The 26,864-nt window shown below is 37.4% G+C and overlaps 1 protein-coding gene across 1 annotated transcript; it reads right to left on the minus strand.

The window, feature by feature from the left end:
* Positions 1-974: 974 nt before the first annotated feature.
* LOC139116950 (condensin-2 complex subunit G2-like) lies at positions 975-26,705 on the minus strand. Its single transcript, XM_070679692.1, has 27 exons — positions 26,506-26,705; positions 25,603-25,767; positions 24,902-25,022; positions 24,479-24,548; positions 24,089-24,173; positions 23,268-23,402; positions 22,257-22,351; positions 21,878-22,040; positions 20,975-21,067; positions 17,454-17,579; positions 16,779-16,958; positions 15,981-16,133; positions 15,063-15,285; positions 14,323-14,543; positions 12,718-12,795; positions 11,986-12,056; positions 11,314-11,491; positions 10,677-10,853; positions 10,100-10,216; positions 9,401-9,589; positions 8,655-8,754; positions 7,897-8,084; positions 4,827-4,967; positions 4,084-4,178; positions 3,203-3,303; positions 1,871-1,979; positions 975-1,427 (listed from the first exon to the last, which is right to left on the minus strand). The coding sequence occupies exons 1-27, from the start codon at positions 26,593-26,595 to the stop codon at positions 1,361-1,363; spliced, it is 3,531 nt and encodes a 1,176-aa protein (XP_070535793.1). The 5' UTR covers positions 26,596-26,705; the 3' UTR covers positions 975-1,360.
* Between the last annotated feature and the right edge of the window lie 159 nt (positions 26,706-26,864).

Raw genomic sequence — 26,864 nt, forward strand, 5'->3', positions numbered from 1 at the left:
CTGTCAGAGAAATATTGTCATTGTTTGTGACATTGTACTTTTTTTAATTTACTTATTGATCTCACTTGTGAATGAGTAACTCATAGACACCAGAGCTCTTGGGATCAGCCTGGCCTAAAACCTGTCCTTGGTTTCAGTGTAACACCCCCCTCCCACCCACCCCCTTTCCTATGTGCATTTCCAGACACTTTTGTACACCCGTTAGTTTGTACTGCCATCATGTGATCTCTTGGGCATACTGAGTCTTTAGGATACTGCACATCTATTCTAATCGGGAGCAGAACCTGTTGATGGGAATGTACATACCACCCTTAAGGTAGAACGCACCTCAGAGACAGATACTTGGACTCTCAAACTTTTATATTTCTTTTCTGATATACCACTTATTTGGATTCATTTTAAAGCTCTTGGCGTAAGAAAACCTTTCATTGGCTTACTTTTTCAAAATTCAAAAATATTATTTTTCTCCATAGAGTTAACACAAGAATGGCGGCCATTTTGAATTTTAAATATTGGTAAATCTTGGGTTGTTTCTCTAGTACCAAAATTGGGCCGACTCGCAGCGATTTCAAAGCTGTTATCCAATTGGTTGGCAGAATTGTACCGTTATAATGAAATAATACAAATAAACTCCCTAAGTTGCTGTGAATAGTGACAATCGACCAATCAGATATAACCTTGCAAACACGCTGCGAGTCAGCCGCCAAAATTTGCATGATGACCCACGATTTCTATTCTTGATTTTGAAAGACAATGGTTGAAAGATTCTGTGAGGAAAGTTTGAGCAAAAGTTTTAAGTCTATCACTTTCAAGGTGCATACTACCTTAATCGAAAAGGTCAAAAGTCAATATTTCCTCTCAACAAAATAAAGTGTTTTAAATTCACATTTTCAAAGCAACATGTTTGTTTCGCAATCCTCATATTCATAGGGCAGGTCAACAGAAACAAAATAACTACAAGTTCACAACAAAGCTATGAATTTGGATTTATTCATCCAGTTTATGATAAATCTACACTGACTATGGCAGTGGCAATTAATGCTACAAGCAAGCATACTTTAGCATTTCATAGATATTTCAGGGATTAGAAGTACATGTACAATAAAGTTGATTCCAAAGCACTTCCATTGTATTGTTCCAAAGAAAATAATAGTTCCAAACTATTCCTCAAACTCTTGTGAGCTATATCATTTCAATGGTACTGATACAAAGTCACAATATATGAGATTATAAAATGAAATAATATGATATATATAGATGACTACATATTAATTTGTGATAATATTGACATATTTTAATCAGACGTCCGCAAATGGTCTCTAAACATAGAAACGGAGTGTTGATATTGATTATCTATCTCCTAGGCAACAGCTCCTATTGATTCTAATGTTTCCTTGGTAAGTTTTACTGTTGATTTAAACATTTTCCTGTCAAAAATAAAAGGAGACAAAAAAGACGTTGTTAATAGTTTGTCACCTTATGACCTGGTTTATGCATGAATATGAATTCATCATCACAAAGCCGTGCATGTCCATTGTGATCAGTCGATGAAAGCACTTGATTACTATTGTGCCAGCTTCAATATGTATACATCCTGCAAACTTGATTCAAATATTTCTCTGACTGAACTGTGGTGGCACTAGTGTGAAACTGCTTGCTCATAGGCTACGACTCCAAAAAGAATAATTTGTAAAACGTTTAAAAAACAAATGGTTAGGTTTTAATTCATAGATGTGTTATGCATCTATGAAAATATTAGTATTTCTCATAAATAAAAGAGTTTCTAATGGGCATGGTTCATGACACCAAGTTTTCACCAAAATTGTCACAGAAAAGAGGAATTCTGCTCCAGGTTACTGAACAGACTCACCTTTCCTGGGTTTCACCTTCTTCCTCCTCATGTTCAGTAAATTCCATATTTTCCAAGTCTTGCTGGGTGACAAGAAGACAGTCTTTGATGTTGCTCACTGTGTGACGACCTGAAAATGGCAAACACGTTTCACAAAGATTGAGGTTACACATCACCAATTGTTAGGCAGGGTGCTACAGTGGGTAGGTACCCATCCATCCATTGTTTGACAGGGTGCTACAGTGGGTAGGTACCCATCCATCCATTGTTTGACAGGGTGCTACAGTGGGTAGGTACCCATCCATCCATTGTTTGACAGGGTGCTACAGTGGGTAGGTACCCATCCATCCATTGTTTGACAGGGTGCTACAGTGGGTAGGTACCCATCCATCCATTGTTAGGCAGGGTGCTACAGTGGATAGGTACCCATCCATCCATTGTTTGACAGGGTGCTACAGTGGGTAGGTACCCATCCATCCATTGTTTGACAGGGTGCTACAGTGGGTAGGTACCCATCCATCCATTGTTTGACAGGGTGCTACAGTGGGTAGGTACCCATCCATCCATTGTTTGACAGGGTGCTACAGTGGGTAGGTACCCATCCATCCATTGTTTGACAGGGTGCTACAGTGGGTAGGTACCCATCCATCCATTGTTTGACAGGGTGCTACAGTGGGTAGGTACCCATCCATCCATTGTTTGACAGGGTGCTACAGTGGGTAGGTTACCCATCCATCCATCGTCACTTTAGTCTGCACTAAGAATCCATTGATGTAAATGAAATGATGGTTCAATGATGCAATACATGTCGCTTTTAAATGTTGATGTGCTCATGTGAAACTACAAGGTTCTGATTTCAGATTGTCTGACTGTATTGTCCACAGTAAGTGCTCCAGAGAATTGGAACATCAAAATATACCTATATTCGAGGATGACAAAGCCCTTTGTCCTTCAGGGGAGAGAGAATTCAGATGTTAGCCCCTTCTGCTCCCCCCCCCCATTTCCTGCATGTAGCTCCATCCACCTTCTCTGCAAACAGTAGGGATATACCAAACTTTTGATGGTGAAAGGTGTAAATGGTACAAATATGGGCAGCCAGGGGCATGGTTACTGAAAACTTTGTCAATCAATTACCAGAGAAAACCTTTATTTCATATTCTACACAAGGGACAATTTTCAGAAGAGGAAGCATCACACAGATTGGTGAGTAATTCATTCTGTCCAGTAAAATGACGATGACATCAATGATTGTATATTCTCTCAAAATGTATGGGAATGATGTTAAATCAGAGAAAAAGAGTTTCAGAAAACAAATTCACAACATTTTGAAAATATCTGATTGAGAGTACCCACCTTTACTGAGTGCATGTAATATGTGAACCACGGCTAGATAATGTTGTAATGTACCCAATGCACCGGCTGACACACACTGCTGTAACTCTGATACAAAGAAACTGAGACAAGAATGGGTGATTTTATACTTTCACTATCAACTGGCTCATGAAAACAATCTATTTCTACATTTGCTAAGACATTTTGATAAAAATATTCTGAACCCTTTGAGCGCCAAAGTCAATTTTTGGCGCCTCTATAAAATATACCTCTGTCAATTTTTGTCAGGTTTTTGCCAAAATTTTGATAAAAAACTGTGGTTGATGAAATACTGTGCTCATTTGGTCCAAAATTATCAGAAAAATAAGGGAAAGTTCATAAAAATTGGTAAAATGTTGCACTAAAATTTTTGGTGAGAAAAAATACAGCACTAAAAGGGTTAAATGATAACAATTAACCAAGATATAATTTCCTATAAACACAGATTTTTGTTGCCTGGCACACTTATGCTATCCCACAATGTACTTCTTCTATTCAACATGATATATTCTGAGTTTAGGTGAGTTTATAGAAATCAGGAAATTTGTAAGTTTTGTAGAGTACAGGGGACACCTTTTATAATATAAAACTGAAATTGCAAATGCTCAGTACAGAAGTTATTTCAATCACTTCACAAGTCTTGTGTTTAAATGTCTGGAAAGTCGGCAGCATTGTCAATGTCTTGATCTCCATGCATACAGAAAATGCACAAGCTGAAAATCATACATGGTAATCTTGGCTGATCATTTCTGAATGAACTGAAAAAAATTACGATGTGAAATACCTGTTTTCTACCACACAACACAGAAACTACTCAAGTTAACTGTTGCATGCATTCAAGAATCGGTATGTAGGCAACTCACCTGATCATCTTTTTTGTTCTGCAAACAATTCCGAGAAGAAAGGCTGAGAGTGTCGGCAACTCACTCACACTGTCCCTGGCTAAGAATTCAGGATACTGTTGAGAATTAAAGAGGAAGATTAAAAGTTAGACATTTTTAATTTTTGCCAGTCACAAATCCAAGACACAATGCAATAAATCCAGAATTCAAATGGACCACGGTACATACAAAACCATGAGCACAAGCGAGCACAAAAATGTTTAATTTCCACCTGTTCATAGATATTTTTACATGACAATATGTTTGTACCGCCATCACATGATCTCTTGGGCGTACTGAGTAAGGAGAACACCATGCGTCTTTTTTTTCTGAACCAGAGGATATGAACATTTGCTCTCCTCTGGCCTGACTACCTATCCAATCAACATACATGGCCAACGTAATATTGTATTGAAATGTCAGCCATCTCCCATCTACTTCAATTAGATATGATTATTAACATTTCATAGAATACGATTAATGAGACCAATCAAAGCAATAGAAAAACAATGTATTTCTTACTGGTACATTGCTCCTGATGAGCTTTTACGCTGATAAAACATTTTAGAATTCAGAGCAGGACTTTTTCACTTTTCTAAAAAAAGTCAAACTTATAGAATTTTTCCAATTAAAACCTAAGTATAGCACCCACAGAGTATCATTTCTTTGTTGTCATCTAACAAGTTTCAGTTGCAGAGTGGACACCCTCCACTTGATTTGTTTACCTTTCTGAGTGTGTTAGTGATGTCTGCCACCACTGCCGTCATGATAGGTGCCATGATGTGTTGTCTTAGCTGTGGATTCAACGTCTGATATTGCTCACAGCATCCTAGTACATGAGATAGGGCTGACACGCTGTCAAATAACTGTCAAATGAGAAAAACAGCAGTGAAAAAATATGTTATTGCAATGTGACACACTCCTAGACTTTTTTAAGTAAAGATAATCTAAACAAGATTATATACAGTCTGCACGATAACCCGGCTTTTGAGGTGTGGCCGGTACCAGCGATTTGATTGGGTGTTGTAGGGTGATTGGCATGTGTGACATTATGTTAGAAACCATTTTCTTTAATGGGTGGGTTCAATCGCTAGGGTAAAAATAAAAATTAATTTTTTTCATCATATGAAGATATTTCACAATAATTTGATATTGTTCGTAATTTATTCAATTAAAATAATTATTTTCTTGATGATTTGAAGACGTTGACAACCTCAGTATGCACGAGTTCTATGACAGTTAAATTTCCCACCCTCCGCATAAATGGTTGACACTTCGACGGGATTGACCGCTGTCGATGCTACAACATCAAAACATTAGAACAAGAAACTCACATGGTTCTTAAAGTTACTGATCAAATTTAAAGCTAATGATGTTTCTAGAGTAGAAATAAAGATAGGTACAAACCGTACAAAAATGGCTTTGTTTGAACGAACCTACATTGAAAGGTCTAAATGTAGCGATCACATGAACATCCCGACCGGTCCAACTACCCGTCGACTGCCGTACTGTCAAGATTCGATGTCTAAAACACCAAAGAGCTGCTGTTTAGCCCCTGCTGTGTACCAGCCCGAAAGAGTACTACCACATTTATAGAAAGCTACAAAATATGCGTCTCTTTTTACTCACAATTACTGAATCCTGTCTCAAAACTGTCATCCATATAATTTCCTGACGGGCAGTGTCACTTCAAGTGTGGATACCGGATACGATCATCGTTGCATGGACATACCACAGATGATCGTTGACACTCGCTGGAAAAACGACGGCTGGGACTATTATTTTGTTTGGTTTTACAGAGTGTAATGGGCACAGGTACAGAGATATCGACTGATTACAGATATTGGAAGGTAAATTGCCTGTAGGGCAGTGACGGGCAGCAGTATGACCCTTTGATCGAACGTACACTTGCAACACTGCCTGCGATCGCAGACCAGTTGTGAGATCAACAGAAATTTTAGTTGTTGGGATTTTTTCAACAAATACGGGCTACCACAAGTTTACCTCTGAATGCTGTTGTAATTAGCAACCTCTATTACATTACATTAATACAGAAAATGTGCTCATACGCCGACGAGTTATTCCGTATTGTGCAAGTTTTGTGCATTTCGAGTGGCTCGCCGGTGAAGCTATGAATGAGCACGCACGAGTGAGTAATACACGACAGCTCATTATGCATGACCTCATTATGTCTAGCCTCTAAACCAATAGGCGCAGCTTTGAGATGTCATGTGATACTATTCATGAGCATTTGTTTACGACATATGCGATTTTCCCCGCCACGTCATTAGCCTGTGTTTTCTTGATTATCTACGCCTATTTTACCTTATTAAGGCATAGCTGATGAGTCATACTTTGAGGGCAATAATAATCAGCTAAGCTGCATTCAAGAAAGTGGAAGGGATTGGCTAGTACCGGGCTTTGCGCCCTTACGACTGGGATTTGACATGTGTCAATCAATGGTTTTCACTGCAATTTCCTCGAAATCGTGTCAATCAGAGCAATTACCGACGAGGGGGCAAGCCCCCGATGAGTAACATGAAGTTGTATTTTGCCAGGAGCAAAACATTGCCGATTGGAGAGGTTTGCATTAGTCTGACGGTACTAAGGTGGAACATAATCGGCTTGAAAATTTTAGGGTTTTTCATTGTTTCGCTCAAAAGTTAACTGTGCTGAGAACACATTTTAATGAACCACAGAAACGATTAATCATTTTAAACATTAGTAATACCTAAAGGCCTTATTTTTCATACTAAATTGTCTACATGATTTTTAGACCAAAAATTACAAAGTTTCAAAGAGAGGTCCTGTCAACCCCATAGAAATGTACCCTCCATTTCTTCGTGCAGTGAGGTCACCAGCCGAGCGGGCGGGACTTTAGCATCCGTTTACCGTACTGTGGAAGCTATGCAAAAAGTGACACTTGCAGCCTTTTTCAAGCAGCGTTGTGCTCAACAGCAGGATTATGCCACAAAATTGACAACATTTCGTATTTTGCCCTATATTCACACACGTGAATTCGCTCCATTTCTGCCAACGATCGCGTGTCTAGTGACCCAGATGACTTTATTTTACGTTTACATTGACAATGGGGTACGTTTAATCGGCATAGTTTGGGATTGTCTCTTTAGACCAAAAATTACAAGTTTTGAAAGTTGAGTTCGTTCAAAATCAAGTAATTTTAGCTACCCAATTGAAAATTGATAAAATTATATTTTAAAATATGTATATTGCCAAAAATTTGTCGACAATATTCTTCAGACCTATAGCCGACACTTACCATCTCAAAAACAGTGAAAATATACCTTAGTTTATGAGAAAACCGCGTCTTTATTTTGGCGATATTGCTGGCTTTTGTTTACTTTCAATGACGCCACTGAAAGACGCCATTCTTGCCTATATTACCCGTCATGCAATGGTACCGGAAAAGCCCGGTCGTCGTGCAGACTGATAAGTCAGGGAGATATCTATAAATATTATCATTGCAATGCATCGGACAATTGACCTTACTAAAGAAAATTTTCTGTTGGGTCATGTTACATCCTTTGTTGCTACAAGTATCACATCAAACATATTTGCAGCGTGATGCAATCCAAGTCTGTGCTTGCAAATTATCTAGTCTCACTAACTCCCTTTAACCCTGTTATCCTGTAGAAAGATCCACATTTAACACTGACACAATGAGGTTAAACCAAACGGTAGGGGTGGCAGGATACATAATGTCAACTTTCCATCAACCATACTTTTGACAGTCATGATCATTCAGCAAGTGCAAATGAACAGTTTTTTTCATACCTCCTTGACACTGGCAGAACTGTCACTATTTTTACGTGAGAACTTGGCCAGTGACTTGACAATCTCTCCTAGCAGGATCACCACACAGTTGGTCATGGCGGTCTCTTCATCATCATTGACAAGGTTACAGTACTGGGTCATCTGGTACAGAAGTCTGGTCAACACAGGCAGAAACTCAGCACTCTGATCTGTTGGTAAATATAGTAAATTAAACTTTGTAATTAAATTTCGCTCAAATCAGCCAATTTGATCTTGTAATATACTTGAATATGTGCGTATGTATTTGTAACTTTTGGAAAACTTACTTGTCAAAGTTATGGGACCAATTTCTTTGTTTTTGTTTTGTTTATATGTTTGTTTTGGGTTTGTTGTGTTTGTTGTTTGTTTTTTGTTTGTTTTTTGTTTTTTGGGCTGGGGGGGGGCCTTGGGCCAATAAATCCAGTGGGCCCGGCCATTGAATGCCATTGGAATGGAATGATCATTATTTAACTGGGATGATAAAACAATGCAACAGGACCACATTGAGTTTACCTCAATTCTGTTTGTGCAGACTATCACAGACACACAAAATGGTATGTACATAGAATGTGGACAGATGTAAATACGAGTTTTCTGACTCCATATATGACTGCAGACACCTAGGTAAACCAAAGGAAATGACTGACTGCCTATCATTTTATACAGGAGTGAATATTTCAATGAGCAGACTTTCACTATTTCAGTAGGATAGATATCTTATACATGACATTATCACCTACCAGTCCTGACTAGCTGTTGACAGAAGTCGGTCAGACTGGCCAAATCTTCACAATTGCATGAACCCAGCAGTATCACCTCATTGGTAATCTTTAGTAGATTCTGCAAAATAATACAAACAAAACATAAGAAAGAGACAGACAGAGAGATATACCGGGTACAGACAGACGATGTACAAGACACTGAATGGGAGAGAGACAGACCATAGAGCTGATGGAATACTAGAGCTGCCATCTACTTTTCCAAGTGATGAGGACTCACTTCAGTACTGAAATTTGAAGAATGAATTGATGTAGTTACATGTACAATATTATGGAACAAAGTGAGTACTATCTCAGAACCAAAATTTCAACTTTCCTCAGTGTCATTGGCTCCAGAGTATGTTTGCACAATTTTAGTGTAAATAAATCACAAGCAAATCATATGTAGCAGGCCCATTTGCCCACAAAGGATGTTTGACTAACAAATGTATGCAAGTATAGATCTTGGTATACCCTGAATATTCTACAAACGAGCGGTTGATTTTTGAAACAATTTTAACATAGGTGGCGCTGTTTATGGAAGGTACATACACTGATATGTGTACAGGTAGCTGTAAACTACTTCAATTATTATGAATTAATATGCGATAATGATAACTTTGTTGAGTCAGTGAGCAAAATTCTTGGTTCAATTTTACAGTGTTCTCACATAATCTATGGAAATGACTTTGGCAAAAAACAGTTGAACTCTTAAACCAGCACAATACCTGCACAAGTTCAGTTGCAAACTGTGTAACATCCGTTTGTTGCATATCCTTGGCTTTCCTCTTGGATGCTGACCTTGGTGGCTGGGTTTGTGCAGTGTCCGGTTTCCTAGACAACGCCGGTATCAACTCCACACCAGCCCATGTTACCAATTCACCAAAGGCTCTGGTAAGGTCCTCTCTCGTCTCGTTCTTCATGATTTCAATTCAACAAAATAAAAGAATGTTAAGTATTAGATTAAAAGGTGTTGAACCTTTTGATTGTCTACGCTTATTATTCTTATTATCCAAGTAATTACAGTAGAAATGTGACGTTTCCCTCTTGGTGTAAATAAATGACATAACAGTAGCAAATTGGTTATGAGCGGTTCTTTATATTTACTTCATATCATTCTCTGTAATGATGCCTTAATGTTGGAGTCATTACAAAAAATAAACAAAAACTTAAACCGCCATTTTCTGCTTGTTAATAACTGTCCTTTGCAAATTAGAAACTTGACATGAAATGTCTTAAACTCGATCACGCCACAAAAATTGTAATAAAACTAGTGTAAATATCTGATGAAAAGAACATTCAGGTGACAAAGACCATTCTCACACAGCATCATGTTATAGCGATGAAACATGATTCAAGCTCCATGACTTTTGTGACTATTTACCTTGGAAGTTTTGAACATTGAGAATTCTAATATACAACTTTACCTCTGCATTCAGATGTACTTGTAGCTTGTAGTAAGAACAAAGAGAACTGACAAGAAACTCATCACTTGTCAGCTCAGACAATGCTTGATTGTACAGCAGTCTCCTCTCAATACATTTCTGTAACAACCAAGAGATGCATTATGAATAAGAAATTGCCATAGCTGGTGTGAAATGTATCCCTTTTATACAGTCAATTATGTTTTCAAATGAAATTTCTAAATTGGGTTGCTGGATACCAGTATATCAATAATAGACTCATTGAAATCAATTTCTTCATCAGCTATGAAGTTGTTAGATATCAAATTCTGTTGACCTGTTTTTAAACTGAGGAGATTTGAGGAGTCAACACATCAAAACTGTATTCAATCTTCTCAAACAAAATCACCAACTCAATACATATTTCCCAGCATATTCGTAACAGTGCGAATTACGAGAAACTTGAGGGGTACACAACAAGCAAAATACAAGGTGTCCCTCGGTGACAGGTCAAAACATAATCTTCAAGGGTATTGAATCACTACATTTGTAGATGACCTTTACAATTTCAACGATTCCATTTGGGAATCCAAAAACTGACCATAGATGACTTCAAGAGCATAGCAACTTCTTGGAGTTCTTCCTTTGCACCTTGTAAGACAGCAGTTCTCGTCGTAGTCTTCTTCATCATCCTTGTCAGGAATTTTAACGCCAACTCAGGCTGTGGCTGCACGGGTTCATTGAATTTCACTGACTTTCCAGATGCCTTTTGTTTGGACTGTATATGAAAACACATCATAGAAAAAACTGTATTACGCCTAGTATCCCACTACACAGACACATCACATTTTTGGCATACGTAAGACAATGTGTCTTTTAAATTTTGCATGGTATGCCAACAAGTTCACGTATCAAATGATAGGTTGTTCTCACAATGTAAATCACCAAAACAGCACACTTCACGACAACTTAGTCACAAACGGTGGCTTCTTTTTGACTTCTACTGTTATATGTAATTCATCCTTTGCAATTATAAAGTTTGACAATATGTACTGAAAAAAGGGGGAAGAATATGATAAACTGATCACTGATTTATACAACTGAGCATCATTTGAATATTCTCACGTCTCAAAATTACTATTTTGCTGGGGGATCAGCACTGAAGAGGGCTGTAGCAAACAGTGGTACCACACTGGATCCTGCCTACTAATCAGTGAGCCTATTGCAACAGATCCTACCTTTGAAGCAGAGGGTGGTGCACCAGGCTGAGCCTTGAAGCCAGCTTTCAGCCAGTCTGTGATGAGTTCAAAGACATCAGATGTCCTACACCATTTACACATACAGTCCAGCAGCATCCCATAATACTCCTCCTTGGCATCTTTGGTCAGCGCCTTCAGCTTGGACAGACAACTCCGACTGCTCAGGGGAGGAAACAAAAGTCTTCTGTGAGATCACACAGTGGAGATATGGGTTTCAACCAAATGTGAAACATCTGGTAGAGGTGTTCTATTTCAGTGTATACCTCGGTGAGTTCAAAACAACGTAGAATATTATCAAACTTGACTCCAGTCAAAATAATAAAATTTAAATTTCCAAACATCTTAAACTTAATCCATTCATATTACATATCAGAATTTTACTCCAAAGAATGCTGACACACCCAGGCTGTAAAATATATCTGTTGTCATACGAGAAACTTTTGTGAGTTGACCCAGTCTTTATATCCAATTTTAATCTTTGGCAGCACCTCACTAATAGTCAGTTTTCCTTCATAAAGACTATGAGGTACAGACTGTTACAAAGATTTGAGTGTCTGTGATACTGTAAAAACTAAATTGTGTACATGCAATGGAACATCTCTTCACACACTTCTTTCACCCCAAATCGACATCTCTATAATCAGAACTTACCTGAAATATGGCAGAGAGGAAGCTGGCAAGTATCCTGCAATCATTATCAGGGCACTCAAAGCACGGGAACTCTGTAAGGTTCATAATCATAAATGTGTTACAATACAACAAAGAAAAACAGGGGTAAAAATAGAAAGCTTTGCTCTAAAAGAACAACTTCTAAAGGCTATGTACCATATGGATATGTTTAACCCTTCAGGCGCAAAAGTTTTATTTTTGTCACTTTTATATACCACAGCCAATTTTTTTGATTTTTGCTAAAATTTTGATAAAAGACTGTAGTCGATGAAATGTGATAGCCATTTGGTCCAAAATTATGAAAAAACTTACAGAAAAGTTCACAAAAATTGGTAAAATATTGCATTCAAATTTTGGCGGGAAAAATTACAGCAGTCAAAGGGTTAAAACCAGATAGAAAAAAATGTTTGTAGCATGATGATATTCTGTGCTTTATAATCTGCTAGGGAGGAAAAAACTTCGCAAACTTCAGAATGGCCAAGTACAAAACAGCATTCACCACTGGCTGATCTTTCAATGCTATGCATATTTAGCTGGAACAAACGGCAAAACAGTCAAACACCGGGATCTGTATTACCATTCTGTATAACAACAGTTGGACATTCAAGGGATGTCTGTCTCTATTTATTTGTTGATTACTCTTATTTGGAACATTGCAATGATGTAGCAAGTAATGTAAACCAGCAAATATGAATATTACGACAGATTACCAACCTCAATAATTGCAATGGCAGTCGGAAGCATATGGCTGAATTTCTTGATCATTTTCTCTTTCAAGGTCTTGTTTTCTGACTGCAATGAAAAATAAATATACCGTACTCGTCCGAGTATAAGCCCCTGCTCGTGTATAAGCCCCACTACTGATTTCAGAGGATTTTAGAAAATGCATTACATCCCTGTATAAGCCCCTATCCTAGTGTAACTCAAAGACAGAAAGGTAAGAGAGTATATTTGGTTATTTAACTTGGTAAATTTACTTTTAGATAATAAAGAAACTATTAAAAGATGTTAAAACAATGGGAAACTGGAGTTCCCTTGACAACATCGTAAGGAAAATGACTCGTTTTCCCAGTACTAACTTGATTCTTTGACCCTGCTCACCCCTATCGCCTAAATAGAATAGTCTCACTCACGTGCGCCATTGTTTATTTTCATTCACGGCCACGATGTTTTCATGCTTGAAACATGCAGTTTCTTCTGTTTGAAGCAATTATCCTTTCATTTGTGAAGACTTTTTCCTGGTGACTATTACAATTTTCACTGCTATGTTGTTGTTTTCACAAGATGTAGACAGTTTGATACTGGAATATTGAGTTGCCTTTCCGTGTAGGCAATGCATGCCTGTTCACATTACTGTTGATCAGCAGCATACATGACGTGTTTGTTTCAAGTTTGGGGTTTTTCTTCGACGCTGAAATTTCACCAAAATGTCACTTCTGTATTCAGAGATTGTACAATCAATTTCTTTGGATGTGTAAGTTGATTTTGAAAGCGATAGAGAGATCGAGTGGTGTTGAAAAAAATCGTGCATAAAATTAGCATAAATTAAGCGTCCATGCCAGATAACATGGGGTTGCTTGAGTATAAGCCCCTCCCCTAGTTTTACCGCTGTTTAGTGTTGCCGAACCGGGGGCTTATACTCGGACGAGTACGGTAGGAATATATGTTTGAAAAAAAATGAATTAAAATAAGTTTGTTTCTTAAAATTGTTTCCATATTTGAGTTTCAAAAACAATTAATATGAGGGTAATATTTACACTAGTAAGCCACTATCACCAATTTTGATAGTATACTTGATCACAAACTATGAAGGAAAGAGCACATCACAACAAGACATTTCACCCCTACATTCCCTTGTGATGACCCAACTTTAACCCTTTCACCCCCAGTTCCCTGTGTACAGGTCCAACTTTACCATAGAAAACAATGGATTTGGGACAAACCATGGTGGTGAAAGGGTTAAACAGAAAACAATGTGGCTCTACTGAAATATGACAGTAAGAAGATCAAAGTATATTGTCATGCATACGAAAAGTTGTCAAACATCTGTTCATTGGTACAGGTACAGAAGTCAACGTGTAACACAGATTTCAACCATTTAGGCTCTGTGCAAACTTTATTTCAACAAAAACAGCCATAGACAAACTATTGAAAGATTTAATAATGCTAAACCCTGTTACAATATTATTTATACTATGAGGTTATGAGGGTACAGTGATACATTTGTTTATATATCATGAAAAGCACCCTTGTTAAAGTAGATAACTCACTAGTAAGACTGGACCCAGTATAATACAGCTTTGCCAAACACATTCTTACCTTCTGTAAGCTGACATCAATGGCTGCCCAGAGTATAGCTATGGTTTCCAGCATTCCCTCAACAATCTCCACAGATAAATTATCTGATATTCCAGACTCATTTTCTTTCTCTTCGGTGTCATTCATATCGTTTTCATCGTCATCATCATCATCATCATCGTCTGGCTGTTTTTCCTTCACCCAGGCGGACACAGTATGACATAGGTACACCATAAACTTGACTGTTCCAAATACGTAATGAGGAAAAGTTAGAACAAATTTCATGTCATGTGCTCCCACCCCCCCCCAAACTCGGCTATCTTTCTTTGAGTCTTTAGCATAATAATACAACTGAATTTGAAGAATAAAGAATTATTTCCATTGAGATATTGAAAAGTGATTAGAATATTTTCATTTACAGTATACAGAATTGACAGCGATTCAAAAACTTTGCCCATCAATTATTTTTTTAATCCATGAGGGGATACAACCTCAGTGAAGTCCTCAACTTTTCTTGGAATTTGCAACAGTGTAAACGCCCTGAACTACGAGATATGAAATGTGTTAGTTCTCATCATTTTGGTAGATCAAGTTTCAGATTGTGTTAAATGTGTATGAATGAATCCTGCAGACATATGGTTATGAAGAGGGTGTTATTGTTGCTGTTGTGCAATAAACCATGCTGCTCATTAACATGTTAATGAAAACATTGTTACAGCAATAATCCACTCCACACTGGTGACTGTACATTTTGAGTTTACCTGTGGTGGATAGAGGCATATCCTTGTGTGCATATTGGTAGAATCTGCGCGCTGCAAGTTGGTTCATCTGCAGCAGTGAGATACATCTGCTGACTTGGACAGTGCCCTCCCTGTCTGATGGCATGAATGAATTGAAGACCAGCAGTACCAGTCTACGTACGATGGATGGCGAGTCCAGCTCCATCCGTGCCAGCAACCATTCCATGGGCACTATATGCCAGAACTGGAAATAAATACAGAGACCAAAGCCAAACAATACTTGAGAAATTTAACTTGACAAAGCAGGAATTTGTGGGTAGTAATTATGCACCAGCTGAATTGGTTGAAAGTATCAATCAAGGATTTTGGGAATAAGGGACGAGGAAAAATGTTTAGCAATGACACATAAATGGGATAACTATATGCACATATCAAAACGTATGATAAATGTAGTAATTACAAAAACCTATACTTATTCTTATATTTAGCTAACATCAAAACACTAACTTTGACAAAAGGTGTCTTTCTTCTGCAGTTTTGAATTTATAAAGAGCTACAGGATATATGCATCAACTCCTAGAAGTGTGTTTTTTTCAGGTTTTATGTTAAATCATTTACTATTGCAGTCATGTTTATATGTCAGTCCCTAGTGCTATCACTTTTTTCCTTCTTCTTCAGTGGAACTGCTGACAATTTTGGCGGTGGTTTAAAATGTTAAGAATTTTATAGCGACACAACAATGGATGCAGACAGTTTTTCTCTAGTTCAGCACTAACTCTAGGTCAACTGGTTCAAGGGATAACATTCTATCTGCAGGATAGAGCACTTGGCATATGTTTATCATTGTCCACGCCTCATGCAGGTACTGTTCCTGATAACTGAGAACCAGCCAGATAAACACGGTAAAGTAGTATAACTTGAACTGAACAGCGCCCTCACCTTGATGGATTTCAAGCCTTTGATCTTCAACAGCAGTTCAATGAAAGCCAACCTGACTTTCTCAGCAGTGTCATGGATGCAGTTCTTAAGTTCTGGTAACAGAGCATTCAGGTAACCGTGACATAGATGGTTACTCACAAGGAAAGACAGGCCCTTTAAATATGGAAAAATCAAATTACACTTATGGTCAATTTCAGTTAAAACAAGTGAAACAAGCACTGAATAAACTTTTATGAAGTCAGTCGGTCCAGGAAAGCTCAGAGCATAAAAATAAGAGGTCAAATGCGACATCATGCCATACTCAGCGTCTCCTTGTCTTCTAAACTCACAAATGCTTTGAGTAAGTTCAAGAATTTCTGGAAATTCATTTGTATCAGCTCTACACTAGTACAAGTAAAGTGTAAATTGCCTTCTGTCAGAGTAAACATTTTACGGTAGTGGCAAGTCAATTTAGCTGAGAGGGCACACTGGTCAAATTACTTCTGGTGTTATCAAAATTTCCACTTTCACCTTTTCTTTGGGACAGCGAGGGAATAAACGTGGATTTGCAAGAGAGAAAACTTGGATCCTTCAATACTATCTCACCACCTCCATGCAAAAAGCTCTCACAATCAATTTGGTTCTCATATTTTGCCATTTGGCATGCCAAGCACAGAAACAAATGTCTGACTTCAATCACTGCATTTACCAATTCCATGCAATTGCATGAGTAGAATTATCCACTGCTTGAATGACACACATTATGGACCAGTACTTGCAAGAAAAAAGCGAAGTGTGAAAGAATGGGTGCATACATACCTTGAAGACGGTGGCCCTGACTTCACTGGACGCTGAATCATACGCCATCTCTCTGACCAGTTTGGTCAGCAACACCTGGACAGTTGCCGAGGGTATCAACTCCCAGAAGACACTAGTGACACGACAGATCCCTTGCACACCTATGGTTCTCACCAATGGGCATGGATCTTCCAATAAACTCTGTCAAGAAGATTATAAAATTGTTTTACTGAAATGAACTTCCCGTTGCATCATAGACTAGGATATATTTCCAAAACTTCTAAAAGAGTTACATATATTTATTAGACTGTCTAACTTTTGTAAAACAAAACAAAACAAACTCACAAAATCACTCTTTGTTGTACAGCAACAGAAAACTTGCAAGAATTACAAATTGTTTCTTTGATAAACTGGTAATCAATCACAGCATACGCTTTAATTTTTTCGGGTAATTTACTTTATACAACAGTTTCTTACAAAATGTGTTAATTCACTGAAGAACAATTCAAACAAATAAAAATTTTTTCTCAAAATTTGGAAAAAAAAAGAAAGGTGCATTTTACTGTTTAAGCATGTAACAAGTAAAACAAAAACTTTACAATGAGAAAGACATTTCTTGTATTTGTTTGTGAAGAACTACTTAAATGACATGGATTTGCTTTTCTACCTTTCTACACCAAGAGTAGTCTATATTACCTGTAGAGCATCAAATTGTTTCTGTATGAGTTCATCGTTCTTGGCAGTTCCAGAGTTGGGATCTTCTAGAGGGAATGCATCAAGCAGCAATGATGCAGCATTGGCTCTGACTCCACCATTGGCAACCTGAGATAGACAATGCAAGATAAACATTTACAAAATGCTGTATGAATTAAATTTGAGTATGATAAATTTCTTTTAACCCTTTTCCTGCCAAGTCCATATTTCACCACCAGGTCAAGATGGTTAAAATTAATGAAACACAACGTATTCCATATGATGTATTTTAACATAATACTGTACATTTGAAGGCTGTTGAAAACATAATACTGTAAAGTTGATTTTTTTGGACAAAAGATGCTATAACATACCAAGCCAAGTGGGTGAAAATACGTCATGTTTTGGCTCAATACCGCTTTTACTGACTTGGCTGATGGGGAAGTGATACAGTTATTACTGTCTGGCAGGAAAAGGGGTAAAGTCCCACTAGCTCTATCTTTTAGCATTATTTTTATGATTTTATTTCAACCTAAAATAAGTTTGCAAGAATGTACTAATTTAGGTCTGCATACACTTATTATTAACTAACGTTAACGTATTCCATATGATGTATTTTAACATAACACTGTACATTTAAAGGCTGTTGAAAACATAATACTGTAAAGTTGATTTTTTGGACAAAAGATGCTATAACATACCAAGCCAAGTGGGTGAAAATACGTCATGTTTTGGCTCAATACCGCTTTTTACTGACTTGGCTGATGGGGAAGTGATACAGTTATTACTGTCTGGCAGGAAAAGGGGTAAAGTCCCACTAGCTCTATCTTTTAGCATATTTTTATGATTTTATTTTCAACCTAAAATAAGTTTGCAAGAATGTACTAATTTAGGTCTGCATACACTTATTATTAACTAACGTTAACGTATTCCATATGATGTATTTTAACATAACACTGTACATTTAAAGGCTGTTGAAAACATAATACTGTAAAGTTGATTTTTTGGACAAAAGATGCTATAACATACCAGCCAAGTGGGTGAAAATACGTCATGTTTGGCTCAATACCGCTTTTTACTGACTTGGCTGATGGGGAAGTGATACAGTTATTACTGTCTGGCAGGAAAAGGGGTAAAGTCCCACTAGCTCTATCTTTTAGCATTATTTTATGATTTTATTTTCAACCTAAAATAAGTTTGCGAGAATGTACTAATTTAGGTGTGCATACACTTATTATTAACTACTCGCTGGAACTGTATATGCAATGTTGAATGATTAAATGTATGCCCAAACATTACAAATTGCAGCACCATGTGGAAAAGCAAAAAACATGGATACTGTGCATATCTGTACTGAAATCTTCACATAAACTGCACAGCGTAGTCCAATGTAATGCATAGGGGTGAACGTTTCTAACTGCAACAGTTTATTCTGTTTCCTTTGTAAGGCCAAAAAAAAAAAAAGAAATGTTTCTGGTCAGCGCGCGCGTCACTTTAACAACAGCGTGTCACCCTTTTTTTTTCCTGGTTTGAGGCCGGCGGCTGTGTGGCAAACTACATAATGATTACTATAACACCAAACCAAAACGGCTGAAGAGAAAGAAAATTCTTTGGGGCACATGATCAGTGACTGCATGAACAGTTTAAATGGTACTATATTGATAAAATTACCAAACTCAGTGTTATCCCCAGGCCATAGCGGTCCCGCTACGCTTTCGCCTCCCCCCCCCCCCCGCTACGCTTTGATTCTCCCCGCTACGCTTTAAAATATTCCCGCCATCCTTAGTGCACACGCTCTGCGTAGCTACCAGCTGATGCCTGCATTGTCTACACATAAGCGCTCACTGCAACTTTTAACCTGGTGAAAGAGTGGAAGGTGTGAAGTATGGTATGCATCAGATAAGCTGTCCGGAAGTGTTGAGAGGAACGTTAAAACAATAGAAGAATCGGCTGGGTTGTTCACAAATTTTCATTCCAGAACGACTATTACGACCAACAAAGACAGTATACATCGCGGACAAGTGTTCACAGAGGTAGGCGGTGTAGCACTAGCAGGGCCTTTGATCACATTCCCATGCTTTGATCAACGAAATGGACCGCAAAAAAACAAGAGTTGACTGGTGAGGTTGATTATGATTGTACAACGATGAGTTTTGTCTGAGTACGATCACGATCGCGATCGAGTTCACATTGCATAAATTTCAATATGGCGGCGGCCATGTTGGTCGACAGGTTCATAACGTGTTGACATTGATCCTGGCGTCGCGTGTGGTTCCACTCTGACACGTTCTCTGAAAGATTTTACACCTGATTTTCGAGGGATTCTAGTTGTACTAAGTTCATGTCTTGTGATCATCTTGGTGGTATTTTTAAAATCAAGAATCGAACGACGATGTTCAGTGGAAGTAGAAGTTATGCGGGGAGTGGGGGGGGGGCCGCTGGTTGAAATCTATCCCCGTGATGAAAAATTATTCGCGGAATTTGTCGTTCAAAAATGATATAAAATTCAATTGCATTTGAATTGTGTTAAGCTTAAACTTGTGAATTTTCCTCTTTGTTGGCAAGTTTTGACAATTTATTAGCAATATATGTATTAATGAAACTCCAATGAGACGAACCATTTCTTGCTCTCAAAGTTTCAATCTGAATCTTCTGTTTTAATTGCAATTGTAATTACAATACTATGATGATTTATTTAAGTGTAATAAAGAGTTTCCATGATGTTCAAACTGCACACTTTTGTGTTACCATTGCATTTGTTGTGAGTGTACATGTATGTGTGGATGCATGTGCAAGCTTACATCCATATGCAAATATAAATTAATGATGTGCAAGTGATTATGCAAATTAGCCGCTAAGCTTTGGCGCTTTAACTGACCCTGCTCCCTCCCTTGAGGAGGAGGAAAAAAAAAAAAAAAAAAAAAAAAAAACCGCGTCGCCGCACCATTTTTTAAAGAAAGGCCTGACCAGAAACATTTCTTCTTTTTTTTTGGCCTAATGTTACCAATTTTTAAAAATGGTGGGAGATCAAAATGACCATTAAAATTTGAATTTATTTGTCAAATGTTTCACAAAGGAAAAGTTTCCTGATGCACTTAAAGCACATATCCTTTCAGAGGATGGAATTCAGAGAAAACAAGGAGAGAATAGGAAGATATTTTGAGGTCAACAAATTTCAAGAGTTACAGCTAGTGGGGCTTCAATGCAAAAAATAACAAATTATCCATTAAAGAATGCCCTTTATGTTGTTTTAGAGTAAAACCAAGCAGGATAATTTCTAGGCAAATAGCTGCAGAGAATATTATTTAATATTTGCCATTTTGGCATACCTGAAAAAAATTGGGCCTCCCCTTGGGGTAGAATTGCTTGCCTAAAGGTACCTTTCACTGTGAATAAACACAAACACACCCCCTTAGATAATGTTATTGTACAACCCTTAGCACGGGCCCAGTTTTCTGCAGTCCTGCTAGCATGGCATGAAAATAGATTCCACCTCTGGAAATCATGTACATGTATTTTCTTACCTTCAAAGCTCTCCAGATAATAGGTTCATACAGTCTGAGTAACATAGCATCAACACCTTGATGTTTCTTCTGTTGGTGAAAGTGACTCATAAACTGAAATGAGACAGATGAAATCAGTGAGTGGTGTGATACAGTGGTTTGCTTTGAAGCATTGGCATTAGACAAACGAGACATATTGTCTAAATTGAGGTGTTGCCAACACTGTCAGGTGTAATTATCAGCTGAGCAGTAATTCCAGTCGATTACAGAGAAATAAACTCTGCCAAAGTTGAAACATTGTCTTGTAGGAGGTCAGACATAGTCAAAACAACTACAACTGAAAGCAAGTGATATGATTTGGACAGTGCATCGAGGTATGTGGTGCTGTTACTGCTTAGCTGATAATTGCACCTGATAGTGTTGACAACACCTCGATTTAGACAATGTCTAGTTTGTCTAATGTCAATGCAAACCTCTGTAACATAGAAGCCACCTTGAAATTTAATTTTCAGATTTGATGAAAGCATTCAACTGTATGATCTACACGAAAACAAAAAAGCTAAAAGGCTTAGAAAATTACAACCCTTCATTTGGACACAGCTTTGTGAACTTTCTCTTTCCTGAAAGTCTGCTTCAAAGGTGTATTTAGTCTCAACTGACAACAGGGCAGATTTTATTTTTATTTTCCTTTCAATTGTGTTTGTTTGTTTAATTCATTTATCTATCTTCTATCTGTCTGTCTATCTATCTAGCTATCTATCTACTGCTTCAAAATTAATTTTATACATCCAACAGTAGCCCTCAAAGTTTAAACTTATGGTGTTACTATGGAACAAAGGACAGTTACCAAATCTAGAATCTAGAATTCAAAGATAGCTTTGAATTGCTTCCATAATCCTAACGGCAATTATACTGACTTTATACCTGCTTTAGGATACTGGCCATGGACTTGGCACCAGATCTTGAAGCATGGACTGCACAGTACATGTAATCCTGGATACAGTGCACTTCCAGCTTTTCCAGGTAGGGTCCGGATGCAGCCCTCCATGCCCGGAAGTAGATCTCAGCATACGACTTGATCATGGTTCTAGACCAGAAATGAAAATCAAAACATTGTCGGCGTAAGGAATCTTATACAAATATTTTGGTTTACAGACAGTTCAGGAAATAAATGCCAAATAAACTGCATACTGCTTCTCTGCTTCTAAATATTTGTTTTGCTATTATCAACTTGATCAGTGTATGGGTATTAAAATCAATGAAGGTTGGATGATCTATTGTAATGTGGCAAAGAATCACTTACTTGGTGCAGGATGGTATCTGCATCTTGATTGTCTTATGAAGTTGTTCAATGAAAGTCGGATTCATTCCAAATATGAAGCTAAGAAAACGCCTTCCCTATAGGAAGGAACAGTCCATCATGACACCAAAGGTTAGTATAAACAAAAAGTAAATTGCGATTTTAAGGAATTCTTTAGTAATGATTGTTTTATTTTGTTGTTTACTGTTTCTGTCCCTGTGCATAGTTAACTATTTTGCAGTTACAGTAATCAGACTGAATTTAGTTAATATCTATGCTAAATTTTCAATAAATTGTAGATCAAACTATCTTCCACAAGTGCCATTTCATTGGGAAAGTAATCTGTTTCATGCTCGCTACAGTTTCAATATGGATCTTAAATTTTGGAATTGAATTTCTCATATTTTTGAGAGATGTCAAAATCACAGAAAAGATTTTCCATAAAATTCAACTTGGTAAAGAAAGGATACACTTTTGAAACGTTCACTTACATTTATTTGATGTTTTTCATTTTGTTTAATGCACTCAATGATTTGCACTGCAATCAAATTACAACGCTTACAGGCAAGCCTTGCCACTTCGATGCCTGGTATGCATGTTTTTTACACACACTAAACCTTTTTATATCATTAACAGGAAGGAACCTAATGACTGGTCTGGTTGTAAAGACATTAATTTGCACCCCAGACTGGTGATAGTAATCTGTCTCAAGGCTTACATGTCTGATATATTTCGATGTCGGTTTTCTGTTGTTTATCCTGTACAAACAATCCAGTCATTAGGTTCCTTCCTGTTAATGATATGAAAACGTTTAGTGTGTGTAAAAAAACATGCATACCAGGCATCGAAGTGGCAAGGCTTGCCTGTAAGCGTTGTAAATCTTTTTCTGCTAGGTTGAATACACCCATACTATTATCTGCAAATGTAAGCCTTTGACGTTTAACAAAAGAGCAATACAAAGGTCAAAAACATTGGCAAAGAAGACACCAAAAACTTTGCTCCAGTTGTACTTACTTCATCTGCTTTCAAGTAAACCGGTGAGATGATGCATTGTTCTAGCATTTGTTTCAGTTCTACACTTTGGTTTGCACCAAAATCATGCAATAGCAGAGACTGTCTCAGAGAATACACTCTCTTCACATCAGCAAACTGCAATGTCAAAATTGAAACAGACAGGTCAATATACTCTATTAACAGTACACTGTCTTCATGAAATGGTTCAATTGTTTGTGAGATGTTATATTATAATGTGTGTTGAAAAAGTTTATTAAAGTACGAGGGTTTCCTTCCTGCTTTGGAAAACCCACTTTTCTATTGATTACTGTTATTGTAAACATGCCTTGAATCATGTAGCTGTGTATACTCCTATCTACTCAGACAGGCTCCCACGTGCTTATATTCTGTCATGTTTCACTAACCTAATGAATTGTACATACATTTTCTTTATAGAAAAATGCAAAACAATAAAATTATGCCTGGGATAGCTTATTTTTTTACTTCTTAGCTTTTTTTCACTTATTGTTATTCTCCATTTAAAACAACAAATAATACGACAAACATATACACCATTTTTTGAATGCACTCATTTTGCTATGGTCTAAGAAAATTCTTTTTGCAATAAATCTACAGGAACAAATTTCCTATCCCACTCTTGTCAGTCGTATCAATATGCCATCTATAAAATTAGTAGTAGTTTATTTATACTGCAGGGGACTCACTTCACATAACATCAGGAAAATGTGTATCAATAGACTTGTGTATAGACAAACAGATTTGCAAATGTCTGAATGGAAAAAGCTGCTATCTTCAAGAAAGATGTCGTCATGTTTACTTACGTGTGAGTTTTCCAATGTCCTTCGCAGTAAGAACATGAAGGCATTCTTGATGACTTCTTCTCTGTTTGGTAATTCTTTACTCCACCTACAATAGTGAAACAACACATCAACTTGACAGTATGATATCATGATTTGTGAACAACACACACTGCCTGAGAAATTCTCTGACAAGTAAAGTAAGCAAAGTATTTTGCCCACTCTGACATTTATGAATAAAGTTTAATTAAATTATCCTACTTTCACCACAAACTCATTGATGATTGCTATGTAAAACTACTACTGCATCACAGGGTTTTTAAAGAACCTTTTACAAACATGTTTCACACTTCACTGCACAGCCTCAGTTTATCTTGAAAAGTATTGGTGACAATTCTCAGTAAATCTGCTCACCATAGTTCACAAAGTCTTGCAACATTATTCTGTAGCTTGTCTGCTGACTTAGGAAAATCAAGCAGAACTCCTAAAAATGAAACAAAATCATAGAAATATTGTGAAACAAGATTTCAGTACTGGACTTGTACAATCCAAAACAAGAAAAGGACAATTTTTTTGTAAATGAGAATGGCAAACTGATTTCATCCGTTGTTTTCCATTATTTAATTGGATCAAGATACAGGTAAATCTGCAGGAATCTGACTACAATAGGTAGAATGAAGTGGCATATCTTCTACGGCTATTATAGATCAACCACAGTACGATTGTGCTCAAAAGAATTTAATGTGTATAAGTTGAGGCAAAACCATATAACAAAGATAAAATGAAAGTATTGTAACGGAAGAATTTTGAAAATCACCTCTTCAGTAGGTAACTTACCATGAAGAACTGAAGTCACCTCTTCAAATGACTGTGGTATCACAGGTTTTTCTTGGGATTGCAGATAGCACAGAGCAACTGTTAGGATACCATCAAGACATGCAATTGTTGTGTTGACGGCCTAGTATATATAGGAATTATACAAAAGAACAGCTCTTTATGTAGGCAAATAGCTGCATCAACATAGTAGCATTGCATGATAGGCATCATAAAAAATTGAGATAAACAAAGATTTCTTTTACTTTATGAGCAACATTGCAATGTTTTGTAAAAGATAACTCATAAAGCATGTACTCTACTTGAATGAATCACAAAGAGATCATAAAGCATCCACTTGCCACATGTGTGGGTACAGGTGGGCATTCCACACTTGCTAGATGCAGGCAGAGATCTCGCTGCCGGGGATAAAGTTGATAGTGACCGTTATGTGATTCTGATGCTTTTTTCTCCTTTGAAAGTTGTGTTCAGTGACAATGTTGATAAAAAATTGCCCCTTTTTAACAGATTTACAACTTGTGACATATGGTATTTGCTGTTGTCAACATCTGAAGATTCATCATACCTCAATTTAAGAATTTCAGAAATCTGAAATTCTTGACCCCCTTGCTTGATCACAAACATAACTACAGTATTTACATCCACTGCACTGCCTCTACTGGTGGAAGGGTTGCGACACGACCAACCAACCTTTCAACCCTCACCTGTTGCAGTTCATCCTTATCTTCAGCAAACTCATCCACTTCTAAGGGGGAGCTTATCAATGTGTCATTGCAGAGCTTAAACAGTCCATCCCACATAGATGATATCCGTGTGCGATCCAAGCTTTGAAAGAGTTCTGCCAAGTCAAAGTCCGACTCCTTGGAATGCTGTTACAAAGTAATGAATAAGAATCCCAGAATAAAAGCACATTCCATAATAATGAAATGTCACAGCATTTAGTTGCTGTTGTTGATTAGTCTTCACACCAGGACTACCTCCATCTTTCAAGGACACAGCAGCAATTTAGTGATAAACACTGACTTTACCAGAGGGAGGAAATCTTGAATTGCAACAAACTGTTATATTTTATAATTTTAATGTTAGGCCATATTTAATTTGTAAACTTTCAAAGGTTATCTAGCTAAGTCGTTACTATGCATGGTTGAATTAAAGGCAGTCAAAGTTAATTATTTTCCTTTTCCATGACAATAACACTTTGTAAACACGGATAAACAAATAAAATACACAATTATCATGGAAATAATATTTCCACAAGTGTCCCTGGCTGGGATGATGTAGCCCTGCGTACGTACGATGCTGTGTTCCTGTTGTGTGGTGGGAGGCCATATGTAAAGCTGGGAACAGCATCGTAGGTAAAGCATCGTACGCAGGGCAAGACAACGAAGGCAGCATCCTTGGTAGCTACAGTGCTGTAGCTCAAGGTTTTACCTGGGTATTTGGGTCGGACGGCGAAACCAGACAGTCAAACATATGTCAAATGTGTAAATAAGTTACCGCCAAACCTTCTTCATGATGACTGATATTGATGTACTGTACACAACTAATGTCAACTTGGAGAAAACTTGGGTCGTGTACGGAATCGGAGAAAATCGTGTCAGACTTACGTGCAGTTTTACAAATTCTAGAAATCTGTCATGGCATTCGTCGTCTACCGATTCCAAGAAAGCTTCACGCCTCTTTGTTGGCGACAGCATTTTACCGTTGATGCTCTTACGAGGTACAAACGTAAGTAAATCTTCTTGCACAACTGTTTTGGTACTTTGAAAATGGCGCCTTATGGTCAGCACTTTCGGCGCTTCCGAGTATTGCCGAACATCAACACCCGAAAGTTATTTGAGTACCCCTCAGCTTACAAAAAACAACAAACTCAGTTTCCCCTTTGAACCACTTCATATTTATGACCCTGTCTTTCACATTTTCTAAAATTCTGTTTTATTATTCACAGAACCGAGAGATTTTTCGT

The sequence above is a fragment of the Ptychodera flava genome, chromosome 18 (genome assembly GCF_041260155.1).
Source record: "Ptychodera flava strain L36383 chromosome 18, AS_Pfla_20210202, whole genome shotgun sequence".
NCBI lineage: Eukaryota > Metazoa > Hemichordata > Enteropneusta > Ptychoderidae > Ptychodera > Ptychodera flava.

Coding starts and splice junctions, on each gene's coding strand:
- LOC139116950 (XM_070679692.1), bottom strand. CDS start 26,595: ATGCTGTCGCCAACAAAGAGGCGTGAAGCTTTCTTGGAATCGGTAGAC. Junction 9,590..10,099: donor AAGTACATCTGAATGCAGAG/GTAAAGTTGTAT, acceptor GAAATCATGAAG/AACGAGACGAGAGAGGACCT. Junction 4,968..7,896: donor GTTCTGCCAGTGTCAAGGAG/GTATGAAAAAAA, acceptor CTCATTTGACAG/TTATTTGACAGCGTGTCAGC.